At 43.9% G+C, this 15,432-nt stretch overlaps 1 protein-coding gene across 5 annotated transcripts; it reads right to left on the reverse strand.

Moving 5' to 3' along the window:
- Window positions 1-1,023: 1,023 nt before the first annotated feature.
- On the reverse strand, window positions 1,024-13,695 carry PLEKHB2 (pleckstrin homology domain containing B2). Of its 5 annotated transcripts, none has more exons than XM_086467719.1 (8): window positions 13,661-13,695; window positions 10,131-10,178; window positions 9,362-9,514; window positions 8,737-8,839; window positions 7,102-7,141; window positions 4,505-4,594; window positions 3,217-3,331; window positions 1,024-1,197 (listed from the first exon to the last, which is right to left on the reverse strand). In XM_086467719.1, the coding sequence occupies exons 2-8, from the start codon at window positions 10,165-10,167 to the stop codon at window positions 1,061-1,063; spliced, it is 675 nt and encodes a 224-aa protein (XP_086323845.1). In that variant the 5' UTR covers window positions 10,168-10,178; window positions 13,661-13,695; the 3' UTR covers window positions 1,024-1,060. The 5 variants fall into 5 exon arrangements, with proteins under 5 accessions (XP_086323845.1, XP_086323850.1, XP_086323847.1 ...); XM_086467722.1 differs by lacking the exon at window positions 1,024-1,197 and adding an exon at window positions 2,120-2,279; XM_086467720.1 differs by lacking the exon at window positions 1,024-1,197 and adding an exon at window positions 2,298-2,384.
- Between the last annotated feature and the right edge of the window lie 1,737 nt (window positions 13,696-15,432).

Raw genomic sequence — 15,432 nt, forward strand, 5'->3', positions numbered from 1 at the left:
GCTCAACTGTGCTCGAAACTAGTTGCAAATAATGAACCTGGTTCAGGAAACCTTGAAGGCTGAGGCAGACGTTCTATCCTAGCCATGGTAAGGCAGCTGATATCAAAGTGCCTGTGTGCAAGGTCTACTTGTGCTGTTTGTCTCTCCTCTCTTGACTATTACTGCCTGCAGAGGGGTTCTGGTAGGCCCAAGAGGGCAGACTCTACAGAGAGAGGGCAGTAATGAGCAGAGACACTAGAAAATGGGCTCTTCCTCAGCAATGGAGTTGGTACAGTGTCTGAGGCGACTGTTCTACAGACAAGGAAGATCACTTGCAAAGCTAAAGCTCCATTACTTCCATCTGACCAGAGAAGAGTGATTCAGGATAAAGAGGGAGGTGGAACAACAAACACTGGTCTTCCTTGCCACTGGTCATTCACATTTCTGGGAAAATAAAAGAGCTGAGGGGTGCTGCTGCTTCTTGGAGGTTTGCTTATATGTTCTTAAAGACAACTTCACCTGGATGGTGTGACAGACAGGTAAAGGACTCCATCTAAGAAAATACACTACCATCTGCAATCAAGCTTGAAAACAAAAAATTTCTCAAGCATGGCAGGCTACCTAATGCCAAAGAATTTCTGCTGTGCTGTATGTTTGTCCAGGGAATGTTTACAAGCCAGTAGTACATAGACACTAATGCAGGGCTCCTGTAAACCTATTTGGACCAGGTTTTAGACATCCCAAAAAATCCATTTTTTTCTACAGTGTTTACAATAATAGTCTGTTCATAAAGCTAGTGACTGCTACTGTGTTACATTGGTGCTCATATTGATCCTTATCAGTACAAATCCTTAGAACTCCAGACATGAGAACAGAATTCAAGAGCAGCACATGCCATCTCCAACCACTTAACTAAATGGTGCCTTTAAACTCTCCTTAAGACAGTTAAGAATCAGTTATCAATATGTCACTACCAAAAAATAACTATTGCATTTCTTAGTTTTAACAGTAAACAACATTGCAAATATATTATTGCACACAATAAAGGTTTTTGGAACTACAAAGATAAGGAACTGATAATCTAGAAGACCCAGAATAATGACCCCAGAGCCATTCCAGTTGCTGCTCCAGCAAGCATGCCCAGTGCAAGATCTCCATCACTGTCACGGTAACGCTCTCGAATGATGACATGGTTTGCAGGGTGTTGGCCATAAGGTCCTAGGTAATAAAAGATAGTTAGGAGGAGGGCAAAAGAAATATGTATCTTAATATCATGTGTTGTGATTTCAAAACATGCCCATTCTTTCACCCTTTTCCTTCTGTTGACCACTAAGATGATGTCAGCTACAAAGGCAGAACACATCTCTGCTTTGGATTCAGCCTCCACATTTATTAAATAAATCCAGAAGCCTAGCAACACTTCTAGCCTTGTGAAAGTTTAATATCTGGGAGAAAAGCTCACCACAAATGCAACGCTGAACATTGTTCTGCATTTATATTAGCAAAGAACCTATGAATTACTTGTAACATTCTATCACTTAGTGGATTTAATGCAAAAAATGGGTCTAAAAATTGATTCAAACTTGAAGTTAAGGCAAATAGTGTAGTCCCCCCCTCCCCAATCTTCGGCAGCATTAAGCCAGTGGGTTGTCAGAAAGTGCGTATCAAATTGTATTTACTACTTCAATTCAGCCTTCTCATCCTGTACTGATCTGTTGTGTGGTGACAGTTGCTACATTTCTTTTCAGATAAAGATTGGCCCAGTGGTAAGGAGTTAATCTAAGACTCAAAAAAACACCGATTGACCCTTGCTCTGCAAAAGACTTGTACAAGCTCTACCTGTCATGTTTTGTGACTTAGCTCCTACCTGCAAAGCAAACATAATAGTACTGCTTTCCCTTCCAGACATTTCAGGAAGAGTAAATTTTCTTGAAGATACTGCAGTGTTTTTTTGCAAGATACTGAAGGTAATCCAATGAATACAACTGGAAAAGGCTCTCACTGACTCTCAATGATGCATGACTGGGAACCTCATGAGAAGGATTATCTCAATTCAGAGAGTGAGCAATGAAGCCAAAAGTATAGGGGTTAAGTTAGTTGCAGTAACCCTAGTGAAGGAAAACATCGAGGCTTGGTTACTATGCCCAACCTATAACTACTATCTTAACACACTGGACTTGCAAACTGTTTAGGAGACTTACTGGTTTTTATCATACAGGTTTCTCAAGCTTGATTTCCAAGGCCTACTGGTAGTTTCTAAAAATGCTTCTTGGGACTTTCAACAAGCTGCTTCTTTTCAGCTGCTGAGAACCAACAGAACCCACTGTGTTGCACATACATGATATGTATCTTAGGACTTCACTTAGATGAGGAAAGCTTTAAGAGCTTTAGGCTGATGCACCTCCCTTGTAACAAAAAATGGAAAAGGCAAATGAAATAACCTCAAAAACGTCAAATGGAAAAAAAAAATCCCCCTCAAAACTGAAAAAAATTCTGAATAGAGATTCTTGTTTGCAGAGCCGAATCATAAATAATTAGTAAGTTAAATCTTTTGAGTTATATTACCTATACTACTGTAAAGCCCCAATTCTGTAGGATTGAGGCGCTCTATGCCAAGTTAATCCTAAATTAAGGCGACTATTTAAAAGCACACCTTAAAATTTTACTCTTTCCTTTTTTATTGGGATTGAAAGCTATACAAATCTGAACAGAGCAACAGAAGACTTCACAACGCCGAATGTATTCCCTTACAGCAAATTCCAACATGCAGGGAAGGAACCAGTTACAACCATGCTTTGGGAGTGGATTTACATTTGACACTTAATTCTTAGGTCACAGGTGAACATCAGTATTGAAATAATTAAGGTAGGTATAAGAGTAACAGATGAATCAAAAGCTCCATCAATGCCCAATATGGAGTACTGAATCAATCTATCTTTCCTTAGAAAACATGCTGCCTACTGTAGTTAAGAGAGTTCTGTGCGCTTCAAAAAGAGTAGTTTAAGTATGTTGGGATCACACTGGGAAGGTTAAATCACTTAATACAAATTTCACTGTACTTCTTTGTTATGAAAGGGTAAGGGGACTCGGTTCCAGTTACAAGTCAGGTTTCTTTCTATCACTCTGTTGTGCAGGAGTGGTGGGTGGTAAACAATGGTGATAAATGGAACTAAGGCCAGAAAGACTGACTCAAATAGCTTCTACAGGAAGGTGAAGGATACGGTCGATACTGATTACCTTGGTATGGATACTGATAGGGAACAGCATAAGCTTGTCCATTGGAGGCATAGAAGACTTGAGGACCAGCAGGCGGATATGCACCATTGTATTGATTGTAGCCATAGCCATAAACCTGGTGAAATTAAAAGTGTCCATTACAAAAGTATTCTTTGCTATGTTTCCAATTATGCACTTTGTTCAATTCTTCCTCATTTGTAATGCAGTCAAAGATTCACTAAAATATCCAGTCTGTACTGATACAGTCTAACTACTCCCTGGAAAGGATTCAGAACAGCTGCCTGAAAAAAATAAGTGCTCCTAAGCAGCATTCACTCTCCACCCTTCCTGGATGGTGAATGGCAGAGGCTGGGCCTGGATCATCAGGCAAAGGCACAGCAGCCTTATTATCAGTTTCTCCTCTCTGCCCTCATGCCAACAACAGCTCTCTGGGGAACTCTTAAGTGACAGGTAGGCAGCATCTGATCCCATGAAACCACAACCAACTTTCCTCTGCAGACTGCAAGTAAAGGTCAGATTCAGGACAAATACTGCATAGCCGCACGTTTTGGAAGCAATTTTGTTCTCCAAATGGGGAGGCCCCCTGCTAGCCCTGATACAGCTCCCAGTGCCACATCTAGTTCTTAACAACTATTTCTAACAGCAAGAGGCTAAAGCAGAGCACGTACAGTGCAACAAGTAATACTACCCCAAACTATCCCTTTGTGTATCACTGCATGTCAGTCAGAACATCCAGAAACGCCCAAAGTGTACTGGTTCAGCCTCAATGCTGCTCCTTCTCCACTGCAGAAGAACTGTGCATCCAGGAGCTAGAGTTATTGTGTTGCTATGACATCTCAGATACAACAAAATCCTTATGTGTGAAAAGTGACAGCTCCAGTCATTAAATCCTATTTTTAAAAACCCTGATTTTATATCCTTCCAGCGCTTACGCAATGTGAAAGTGTAGTTACACCTCCTTCTATTAAAAGCTGCATGGCAAATATTTTTCAAGATTAGCCAAATAAATTCTGCCCTGTCTCTAAGAAACCGTATTACCCAAGTTGACTGAGCAGACATCCCTTTATATACCTTCCAACCAAATCTGCCTCGAGCCTTTCAAAGGAAATCCATCTCAAATAGGAATGACAATAGACTGTTAGTGCCTTACTGTCATTCTCCTTTTGTACAAACCTTAAAGCTGGATCTAACTGTGAAACACAGCACTTTGGGAGTAAGTTTGAGTGCATGAAGGACGTCCGCTTCTGCTACCTCACTTATTTTAATGCTTCCCGACTGCAACTCTTACCTCAGGTGATGGTGTGGCATAAGCTGTATAGGGAGGAGGGGCTGAAGAAATGGCTGTCTCATCATACATCACATCAGATCCCACGTAGCCCTAAACACCATGGAAAGGTAGCAGTTAACCACCTTTTCCAACAGACAGCCAGTTAAAGTAGTGCAAGGTTTAAAACTTAACGACCCCAAAGAAAGAGTAACCTTTAGACATCCTGCATGTTAAAAAAGCAGTGAGTACCTTATAAAGTACTGCACAAAGAACCTACTTGGAGAGTAGACCTGTGAGAATACAAATGCCTGATCAGCCACAGGATGGAGCCATAAAATTTCTTATCTCTGTGTGCACATGCGCGTGCACACACACACACACGTGTACATGCAAGCACACTGACTCCTTCCATCACTTCATAGCCTCAGTTTCAGAAATTACCCTCTTGTTCATCCTCCGTTTTCAGATAAAAAAAGTCTTCACAACTAAGCTAGCTGCTTCCTGGCACCCTAGAGTGGTATCACCAAGTTCAGCAAGAGCAGATAAAGGAAACAAATGCAGTAGCCAAAAGCGGCACCTGAACATTTCAGCAGAACACTGTCACAGTTCTTAGCCACCCCTCACTTTCTGGCTGTGAGGAGACCTTAAAAAAAAAAAATGGAGTAAGAGAGGTTTAACTGTAGGGACTTGGGAAGCTTGGTTGTTTTTAGTGAATTACTGTGCAAGTGCCACTGATAATTCTGATCCTTTCCGAAGGCAGCCATGAGGCAAAGGTGCTAACTTACTTGAATCCATCTACAGGGAGCTCTCAAAGATAATTAAGATTTGTTATAGTAGCCTTGTATTCTTGCCCCTAATATCTGAAATCTACAATGATGCTCTTAGTCACTGCCCTATCTCAAGAAAAAAACCAGTTCCCTTTTTCTAATTTACAAGCGAATGCATTAATAGTTCAATAGAGAATGTTCCTATTGTCTCTTTTACCTGGACTGTAGAAAGACTTTTGAGGGCAACTATGGCCATATCCCAGGTCAAACTTGTGGTGGAGATTCTAAGGATTGCTTGAAATACACTGTTGAAAGCACTATATGAAGAGGCAGGTATTTCCACCACCTAAGGAAAAGTCCAGCAAATGCTCACATCTTAGCAGTAAATGTATTCTGTTCTGCTACAGGAAACTGTACAGGTTTATGATACTGCAAGCATAAGCCTTCAAACATCTGTAAATTACATAGTTCTCAAAGCAAGGGTGATCACCCTGCCATTCCAGTAAAGATAAAAGGTACTGCTGGATGTTTGGTATTTTTGAAAGCTGTGTCAGACACCTACAGATGGACTCAAAGCCAGTTACCCAGTTAGTTCAAGTCCTTGTTGGAGACCTTTAATAGCTTTGGAAAGTGCTAATTTATGATACTACTTGTGCAGAGAGCTACCTGCCCTACTTTCTGTAGCAGGGGTCTGCCTTGGCTGACCAAAGGTGAAGCACTGGCAAGTTCTGAATGCCATCTAGCAGGGCTGGCAGCTGAGTGTCAGAGACATGAAATGCAGCAACTCGTAACTCCTGAAACCAGGAGTCACTGTCTAGCAGATAAGCAAGATAAAGCCCCTAAAACTAAAGTAGACAGTGAGTGTGGTGTCCTCTGTATGAGGACAATTCCTTCACTTTTCATTTAACACCATGAAGCAGCATAGCATGGCTGCAGTCAGACGCAATCGTGTCCAGGGTAGTTTTCCTATGACAAGTGTTTGCTTTTGGTATCTAGAGATCTAAGTCATATCACATGACAGATGCCTCAGTACAGTGGCAATGTTAGTGTGACCCATCAAAAACTGAAATAAGCTTCTACAAAACCCAGCATTTCCACATGAAACAGAAACATTTCAAGTTGGTTGAAGTCTAGCCATCTAAGGAAAGCTAGTGCTGACGAGTACTCTGGAAGGCAGTCTGGAGGAAAACCAAATTAACAATACCCCCAAGTGGATGGATGTGCTCCTCCAAAGACACAGTTCTCTAGAGAACTCCCAAGGCTCACAGAGAGGTTTTTACGATTCCTGACCTCTTCACTCACCACAGCTAGCATGCTGATGCAGAAGTAATATACTCTTTTCTTGGCATGCCTGCACTCCCCTCCAAGCACCTCTTGCTCCTGCCCTAATCTCCGCCAAGATGGATCCCACAGTGTAATGGATCTACATTAATAAACAGCTGCTTTGCAGTAAGCTTCCTGTATCACTGCACCTGGTAGGCAACAAACACTAGGAGTGGAAAGTGCATTTTTGCTGGCTGCAGAAGATTTACTTTTTGCCCACAGCCTCATTGCCCACTTTCCTTACAGACCAGCTTCTCAAACATTCACTTCCACCCAGAGAAATCATTCCGTGAAATCATTCACTTCCACCCAGCATGTATTTGCCCAGACTTGGCTGCAAGGATGCTATGTACTTGTGATCCAGAGGGTCATTCCACTCCCCACTGACAAGCCTTACTATCATGTTCATGACCCTGTTTTTCTCTAGCAGAGAAGGATGGAACACAATTTCAGAAGTAAGCTGCTGGACCACACATACCACTGGCGTGCTGCTTCTCTATCAGTATGAAGTCTAGGCAGTACACTTACTGTGTTTGTTCTGGCATCCTGGAGAGCAATTTTCCATGCCCTGAAAAAAAAAAAAACAACACTGTTTAGTGGAACACTGATAAAAATTAATGCCACTTTTTTTTTTTTTTTTTAGGACTATGAAAAATACAAGGTTAGCAACTCGAGGTACTGCAGGAGCAGAGTTTAAAATACTGCATATGTCAAAGCCTAATGATACATTAAAATGAATGCACAAAGGTGTTACACCAAAGATTGAGAAATAATTACTTTCTTTGCAGAGCTGAGAAGGAATGAGGCAGAACACGAGAAGGAACATTTGCGGTTTTGAAGGTTCCCACCACAAGCACAACAGCAAGGTAATACGCAGCCACACTCAGGGTAAGATAGCAGGAAGAGATGCACCAGGGAAGTTGTATCTCCTGCCTGAACAGTTGCAACTGCACTGACTAGAGAGTGTGGGTACATATACTTCACACACATACTCCCATACCATTTGGCTGGGAGCATGCTCAATGCACCCTGCATACCTGGCAAACACCAGTGATAGAAGTTATCTAACAATACACAGCCAAGCTCAGTTGAGAGTTCACAATAATGGAGTATTTTTTCTTTCACTGACTGGTACGTCCTTGGGCTATGTAGGGTCATGTACTACTTGAAGGATGAGTGTCCTAGGTTACAGTGTAAAATGTGCCAAAAGAAAAAAAAATATTCTATTACCATCTTCAGGAGCTGTTGAGACCAGGTGGGGCGGTGCTCCCTGCCTCCCCCCTCTGGACTATCTCCTGTTAATGGCCCATCAAGGAACTGCCTCACGACTCCCCATCCCATTGTGAGATGCTCTGCCCGGGGGGGCGGGGGGAAGGAGCCAAGCAGTCCATGCCAAATAAAAACTGAGATCTCCAACACCCTAGCAGCCTTCTTCCACTGGATTCCCAGAGGAGCTTTTCCCCCCACTGGAGTTCCAGAGGACAAGAGCTACCTACCTACCACTGGACCTTCGGAGGAAGACCAGACTCTTTTACCTGACTGCTGCTTCCACAGAACTACATCCATCGCTTCAGGAGGACTGCAGCCACCATCTTATCCGACTGCTACTGCCACCCTAACAGGGTGTCAGGTTGTATTCCTGACTCTGTCAGTGTAAACCAGTGGGTTGTTTGTTTTTTCCCTGCCTTGTGTTATATATATATATTAGTAAAGAACTGTTATTCCTATTCCCCATATCTTTGCCTGAACGCCCGTTAATTTCAAAATTATAATAATTTGGAGGGAAGGGGGTTGCACTTTCCATTTCAAGGGAGGCTCCTGCCTTCCTCCACAGACACCTGTCTTTCAAACCAAGACAATGAGAAATATGAAAAAAAAAAAATCTGTTCAGCAAGTCTTGCATTAACCATATTGATAAGATTCTTTTACTCCTCCTCACCCTTCAGTGTTTTCAGTGACTTAACTTGCAGTTAGTTTGCACGAGCTAGACAACTTCTTGTAGGAGATCTGTGGTTTTTGTCACTAACAGCCTGCTTTTACTTCCTTGAAAACACTCTTAAAATGTGTGTCTGAAAGTCCAAAGGCAGGAAAATAATGAGGGAGAGAAAGAAAAAGAAAGATAAAAGAGGAAGAGGCAGCAAAACCAATATTCTTTAGACTTACAGGCAGTCATCTGCACTCTCTGCACAGAGGTTGACTGTCTTCCCATCTCGGCAAACAATCTGCAGTAAACAGTCTCTCTGCTTCCCCTCTGGAGGCTGGAAATCTGAGTCAGAAAAAAGAGATGAGTTATGAAACATCTATAACCAGAACTTCATGATCACATTTACAAGAACAAATGCTAGAAGTTAATTTAGTAACACTTGAAAAAAATCTGCTGAGGTTTCCCATTTCTAGTCCTGCCTCTCACTCCAGCCAGCACTATAGTTACACCAGTAACACTCTATAATCAGATACCCAAGTCTACTGTGAACATCCCATTCTCACGTGCATGCCTGCCACCTGCATATATGGTACACTGTCCTCACCGAGTTTTAAAAGGAAGTATCAAACCCTAACCTAATCTATCACATGGTGATAACCACGCGCTGGGTATCTATAAGGGAATTTAGTAGTTAGTTGGGTTGGGTTTTTTGGGGGAGTGTAAGGCGTGTTTATTCCACAGAGTGAAGTTGCAGACTTCTTGGACATGTTTACTTCTGCAGTGGTGTTGTAAATGATATGCAGGGCAGGCACTGAAGTTGTAAAGGGTATCTGAATACACAAGTCCTGAAGGTTTCATTATTACCTCGACATTCATTCCCCACTCTGAGGTTGATGCAATGGATTTGCATGTGGATTTTATCTTCTATATCATGGCGATTTTGATCATCATAAAATATTAAGCGGCCATCAGACCACAGGTCAAACCAGTTCCTCTTCCAGCGCCGTAAAATAGTACCTTAAAAATCAGACAGTCACTTTTGAGGGCTCATACTGGGAAGCATTTGTGTCCTAGAGTTAATAAAAAATAAACCAAGAAATCCTTCACAGTTGCCTCAGACATTCTGAGGTGCCAAGCAAAATCCTGTTCTACAACACACCCACTTCAGAACATTACAGAATTTGATTCTATATTTTATCTAGTATTCAAAGTCACAACTGAGCTTATTTTAAGTGCATAACCTGACAGTTTAGTTCTAACTTGCTGCAAGAGCAAGCAAGACATGACTAATTGAAGACATTTAGTTAAGGTGTCAGGTGAAGTTTCCAAGACTCCAATTCTACAGCACTAATTACAAAGCAACATCTGAAGCTGAATGCCAGTCAGACACCTCAGATATGGTATATCCTGTTTACCACTGGTACACCCAAAAGGCCACGTGGAAATGCTGTTATGAAAGGTCATTTTGTGAAGTGTCCTAAAGGTAAAAAAAAAAAAACCACAACCCCACAACAAAAAACAACCCACAGAGACTAGTTTTAGGAAAGACCTGGGAATTACTAAGTTGCTCTGGTTTTTTTTGAAGAAGTTAGACACAGTGGGGAGAAAAGCAGGTAAAAGGCCCTTGACTTACTTTGCCGGAGCAGCCATCCGCTCTTCACAAATGCCATTGTTGCTTAATCTAGTGGATGGAAGAGGAAAGTGAGGGGGAGAAAAGCAGTCTTCAGTATTTCACAATATTACATTAGAAAGAGGCATCTCAAGGTATAATATCATATATTACAGCTGCGTGTACCCAGCTAGTATTGCAGAGACATGGTCGATCTCAGCTGAAGACACTCAGTAAGGCACATCTAGTGTTCTAGGACTTAACAAACGGAACAAATGTGCAATTATAGCAACCCAATGTGACTATCAGAGACCACTTTTAAGTTTAACTAGAAAATGCGCAGCTTACAACTACCACCTTTGCAACAAGGGGAAAAGACAGACTCAAGTGACAGCTTGCTAACCCACCACCAGTTCCTTTAGAAGTTCTTCTCTTGACATATTCGTGCTTCCTGTATTCTGCAGTCTCAAGTTACTAAGCTTCCTCACTTCCCTATCTCCCTTTTTCTGGACTTCCTCTTCTGTTTTTTTCATTCACTGATTCAAAGTCCAGACAAAAGCTGAAAACAGTTTAATCTTAAACAGGAAGGAGAAAGCTGGTTTTATGACTTGTATTTCTTCCAAATCGTCCCTCCGAGATGAACTGAAATAAGTAAAAGTTAAGCCCATAAAGTGAGATTCTTGTTTCTCCTTAACTTTTAAATGAAGCTTGAAATGGCATGGGAAGGACCCAGCATTAAATTCAAGTTGTCACACACGACATTAAGCACTCGGCCACTGCACTCTGGTTTATAAGAATGCTAAAGAAAAGAGATTGTGCATAGAATATATTGGAGGATGAGTGTTTATTTTATAGCATAATGGTGTTCTGACTATTGTTCAAAAAAGGAGTAACAAAAACACAACTATCCAGATGCAACTGAACTAGAAAAGCAAGAACAGAAGCGTTTTAAACCTCCCTTGAGAAGGATGCCTTTTTTAGAAATTATTTGTGGGGCTTGTAAGCCAATATGAGAGACAGATACTTAAACCTACCAGACAACATTCTACGTGTAGCAGCATAAGAAGAGCGGGGGGGGGAAGGTGCCCCTTTAGATCTGATAGACAGAGGAACTCCTCCCTGACAAGGAATGTGTTTAAAGCTGGGGGAGGAGAGAGGAAGAGAGTTTTGTTACTGCCTAGTAAAATATGAAGTTAGTAAGCATCCACCTATTTTCTGATAGATGTATATATGCCATGTATTGGATATTACTTGTAGCTGTGTCTTGTTCACGGTACTGGGCAAATACTGTAACACACAAGTACACTTCCTGTTGAAGGAATGCCACATCCAGCACAGGCTTGGGTGTGATGGTGTGAACTACCTGCAGGTAAAGTTTAAACTCCCAGACAAACCTCTTACTCTTGGCTTTGGTACCAGCTTGCTGGGAAAACAAACATTTAGCTGACAGGCCACTGAAAGGAAGTGTCAAAACTCCTATCCTGCTTTAATACTTGTCACCCAGTCCTCCTCTGAGGTCTAAGCATGCTGTTGTCACCTGTCTACAGGGAGCACTTCAGAAATAGAGGCAAATTTATTCTTCCAAAGTGACAACGTGGTACAGTGACCTGAACCCCATTCTCCCACCACCCCAACATATGTTCCTCTCCCCCTAGATTCCCCTTTACAAGGAAGCAAGTCTTGGTCTTCATTTTCACAGGAATGGGTCTCTCCAATGGTGTTTCCATATGTCTTCATTTGCCCACTAACATGAAATCACTGTGTATTTCCAGAGGCCTTTTAATAGTCTAAGAGCCAATAAAGAACTTGCATGAAACCTACTCTGTTACACAACAGCATAATTAGATTTAACTTAAGACACATAAAGGGGAAGAAATGGAGAAGAAAACACTTCTCTCTTGACAAATTAAGTTATGCCTATGATTACACAATAGCCCACAATCAAAATCTCACATTACAGAATGTCTCACAGCTACCTAGGGCTACAACAGCAAGAGGCTTCAGCAGCTGTACAGCACCTTGCACATTATCTCAGCTGCAACAACTACATTTTCCCAACACAGAAGTGCCCAAAATATCAGCTCTGGATAGAGACCAAGGAATAACACACAACAATCTGTCAGCACTGAAGCAGGAGGTACAAAAACAATTAGATATTCTTCTCTGGTCCTTTTTAAGCACAAGCACTCACCTGAAGTCCTATACAGTATTTACAATCAACCCACATTGTATTTAGAAGAGTATTTGCAGAGCTATAAGACAGCCTGGCAAGATCAGTTGCAACTGAGTATTATTTGCCTGTTAAACTAGCTCAGTGCAACCAATATGGAAAACTGCATTTAAACAAACATAAATCAATTTATCACCAACCTCAATAGGAGTTCCTTGGTGACTGAAATCTAAAAGTGGTAGCACCCTAAACTGAACCCAGGTTAAGAGTAAATGCAGCAAAGGGTGTGGCTATTCCTTCCTGCCCCCTGGAACAGCAGTTTTCCTTTTTCGCACAGAATATAACTTGGAATATCCAACAGTATATTCCAGTTCACTTCTTGCTCTCAAACCCAGCTGGCTGGTAGGAAAACCAACCTTCAAAACTAATCAAGTGTTTCTACCTGAAGCTTGTAGTTACTAGAGCAATTTTGATTAATGCAGTCAAACTAGCAATGGACCCGATTCTGCAATCCATGTAGATGGAAGGAGCTGAGCCACACGGGCCTAACTACAGAGCTGAGCCCCTGGTGACCAGCTGTACCCACTGACACTTCACCGATGCTTTATTCCCAAGACTTCTGGTAGAGAACTATACAAAGCTAAGTGGCACGTTCTGTCTGCCCTGTTTGCCCCCCTCCCCCTTAAAACAAAGCAAGCTTTCTATTTTTGGAACTTTCTGACTCTGCAACTAGCTACATGCAGGCCTTTCTTCCACGAAGTTATTTTTTTAGTAGCCACTGCCTGGTTCTACCGAGAGTTGCGACTCTCCGTTCAAAACCCGTCCATACGTGAGCGAGCCCGCGTTCACAGTAGGCAGTCTGACTAAGCACCATCCCACCTCCTCCCTCTCGCACCCGGGAGAGCTCCACCCGCTCGGCGGCAAGCTGGCCCCGGGCCCGGCCCGCTCCCTCCGCGCCGTGACGGCGGGCAGCCTGCCCACAGCTTCGCTCCCCGCGCCCCCGCCTCGCCCCGGCGCTCGTACGTTCCCCGCCCGTCACCCGCCGCCGGGCTGCGGGCTGGGCGCGGCGGCGCGGTCGGCTCGCCCCGCAGAGGCCGCCGAGCCCTGCCCTGAAAGCCCCGGCTCGCCCTCGGCGTACGCGTCAGCAGGGACCCCGCCAGCGCTTCCCCAGGAGCCCTTCCGGCCCCGGGAGCCGCAGGCCCACCGGCCGTGGCGGCCCCGGCCTGCTCAGCGGCCCCGCTGACCTTCGCGCGGCTGGCGGCGCGGCTGGCGGCGCTCGGGCCGGGCAGGGCCGGGCCAGGCCGGGCCGGGCCGGGCCGAGCAGACGCCCCGGGCTGCGCCCCCGCCGCTGTGCGCAGGCGGTGGCAGGGCGTCCCGCACCTACCTGCTGCTGCCGGCCCTGCTGCCGCTGCCGGCCCCGCTCCGCCAGCGGGCAGCGCCAGCCCCGTCCTGACGTCAGCCCGCCGTGCTGCGCCGCCCCTGCCCCGGCGGCCGCACGGCCAGGGCTCCCCCCGCCGCCGGGGCCGGGCCTTGTGGGCCGGCCCTGTTTTCCGCGGCAGGACGCGGCGTTTGATGGGAACGTGCCTGTCCCCGGTCGGGTCCCGCCGTGGGGGAAGGCGTGGTGCGGGACAGCTACCCACTTACCGCTAATGACTTCCTCCCCCAAGGCACGCAGGAACTTCCTCGGTGTTTTCAATGGGTCCCGTTCGGCACGGGTTAGCCCTTGGCACAGTGTCCGCCCATCATGCTAAGACACTCGGACCTTTGTCTTTTCTTCCTGTCTTACGATGATGAAAGGGACATTTTCTGATCTGCAGCAGAGAACGGCAGCGTCACTCTGTTCAAGCAGTCACACAAGTATTCAAGGCCAGAAAAGGCCAGCTAGTCTGTGACCTCTTACCTAACCCAGCCAGAAACTGCATCTCAGTGATTCTCGCATGGCAGCTCTAGACTCTGCTTGGGTCAGTGCTGCCCGCACATTGCAAAACATGAACTGATGGCAAATGCGCTGTGTCACTAGTTAATTATCTTCACAATTAAAATTATGTTTTCCATTTCTAACCCAAAATATATGAGATAGTTACAGTTTAAAATGAGGAAAAACTCGTAGAGAGATGTAATATTTCCCCTGGATGATGGAACTTCCTATTAGAACTTTTCCCAGGCTCATCCTCTTAGCTTAGGAGGGAGTATGACTCCTATCATCACAGTTAATAAATAGAAGACGACAAAAAATTATAAATTGGTTTGCTTCAGACAATCTTTCTGTTTTAAGACTGATCAATACAGAAATAGGATTCATCATAGTTACTGTCAACAAGCTCCTAGACTTCTTCCTACCCATCTATTCTCTCTTCTTGAACACAGCAGCAATTCTAACTAGAAATCACCTAGAAAGCCTGTGATAGCATAGCTCATGGCTGTAGTATAGTCCACACTGTGATATATCTTGGAAATACCAGAAAAGTGGTGAAGGCAGAACAGAAGGGAGAAAGAGAGATCATGTGTCCGTGAATAGAACTGCAGGTGTCAGAAACAACCAGTAAATGAAATTTGTGTAGATCAAATTCTGTTTATGTAGGAGTCCTTTCTCTGAGGCTAAAACCATTCACCTTTCATTGCTGAAAAAGTATTTTCAGAAACTTGGATGTATTGGGTTAGAGGTGGGAGGTAGGACAATCTTTAGATTTTCATCTGGAACGAAAAATACTCCTCTTGAGGTTCTGGGAGCCTCAGCAGATCCTGTCCTTGGCGAGCAGTCATTAGGGGACAGCTGCCCTTTTGGCATGTCTTGGCTGGCTGGGTGCATATAAAACTTCAGTTTTAAGATTAGGTTTAAAGCCATTTTAAAATTCCTTGAGAAACTTGATATGGTGTTTCCTGAATGAATCACCTCCATAGGCACAGAACACGAAGATTTTGTTTAGTAGCTGTTTGGGACCATGTCCTATACTACCTTGACCTTGCAAACTTGAGTTAGGGCTGGGAACCCAGAGTCAGGGCTCTTGTCATGGAAGTTCTGTGCCACACAGGTCCTATCTGAGGGTGCACAGCAGAGGCACAGATCCAGGAAACACCAGATCTTCAGTCTACCAGAAACGCAAGCATATGCTGGAAACCCATGCAAACATGAATTAGGCTTATCATCTCACTAAA

The sequence above is a fragment of the Leptosomus discolor genome, chromosome 7, assembly GCF_034619465.1.
Source record: "Leptosomus discolor isolate bLepDis1 chromosome 7, bLepDis1.hap2, whole genome shotgun sequence".
NCBI classification, from domain to species: domain Eukaryota; kingdom Metazoa; phylum Chordata; class Aves; order Leptosomiformes; family Leptosomidae; genus Leptosomus; species Leptosomus discolor.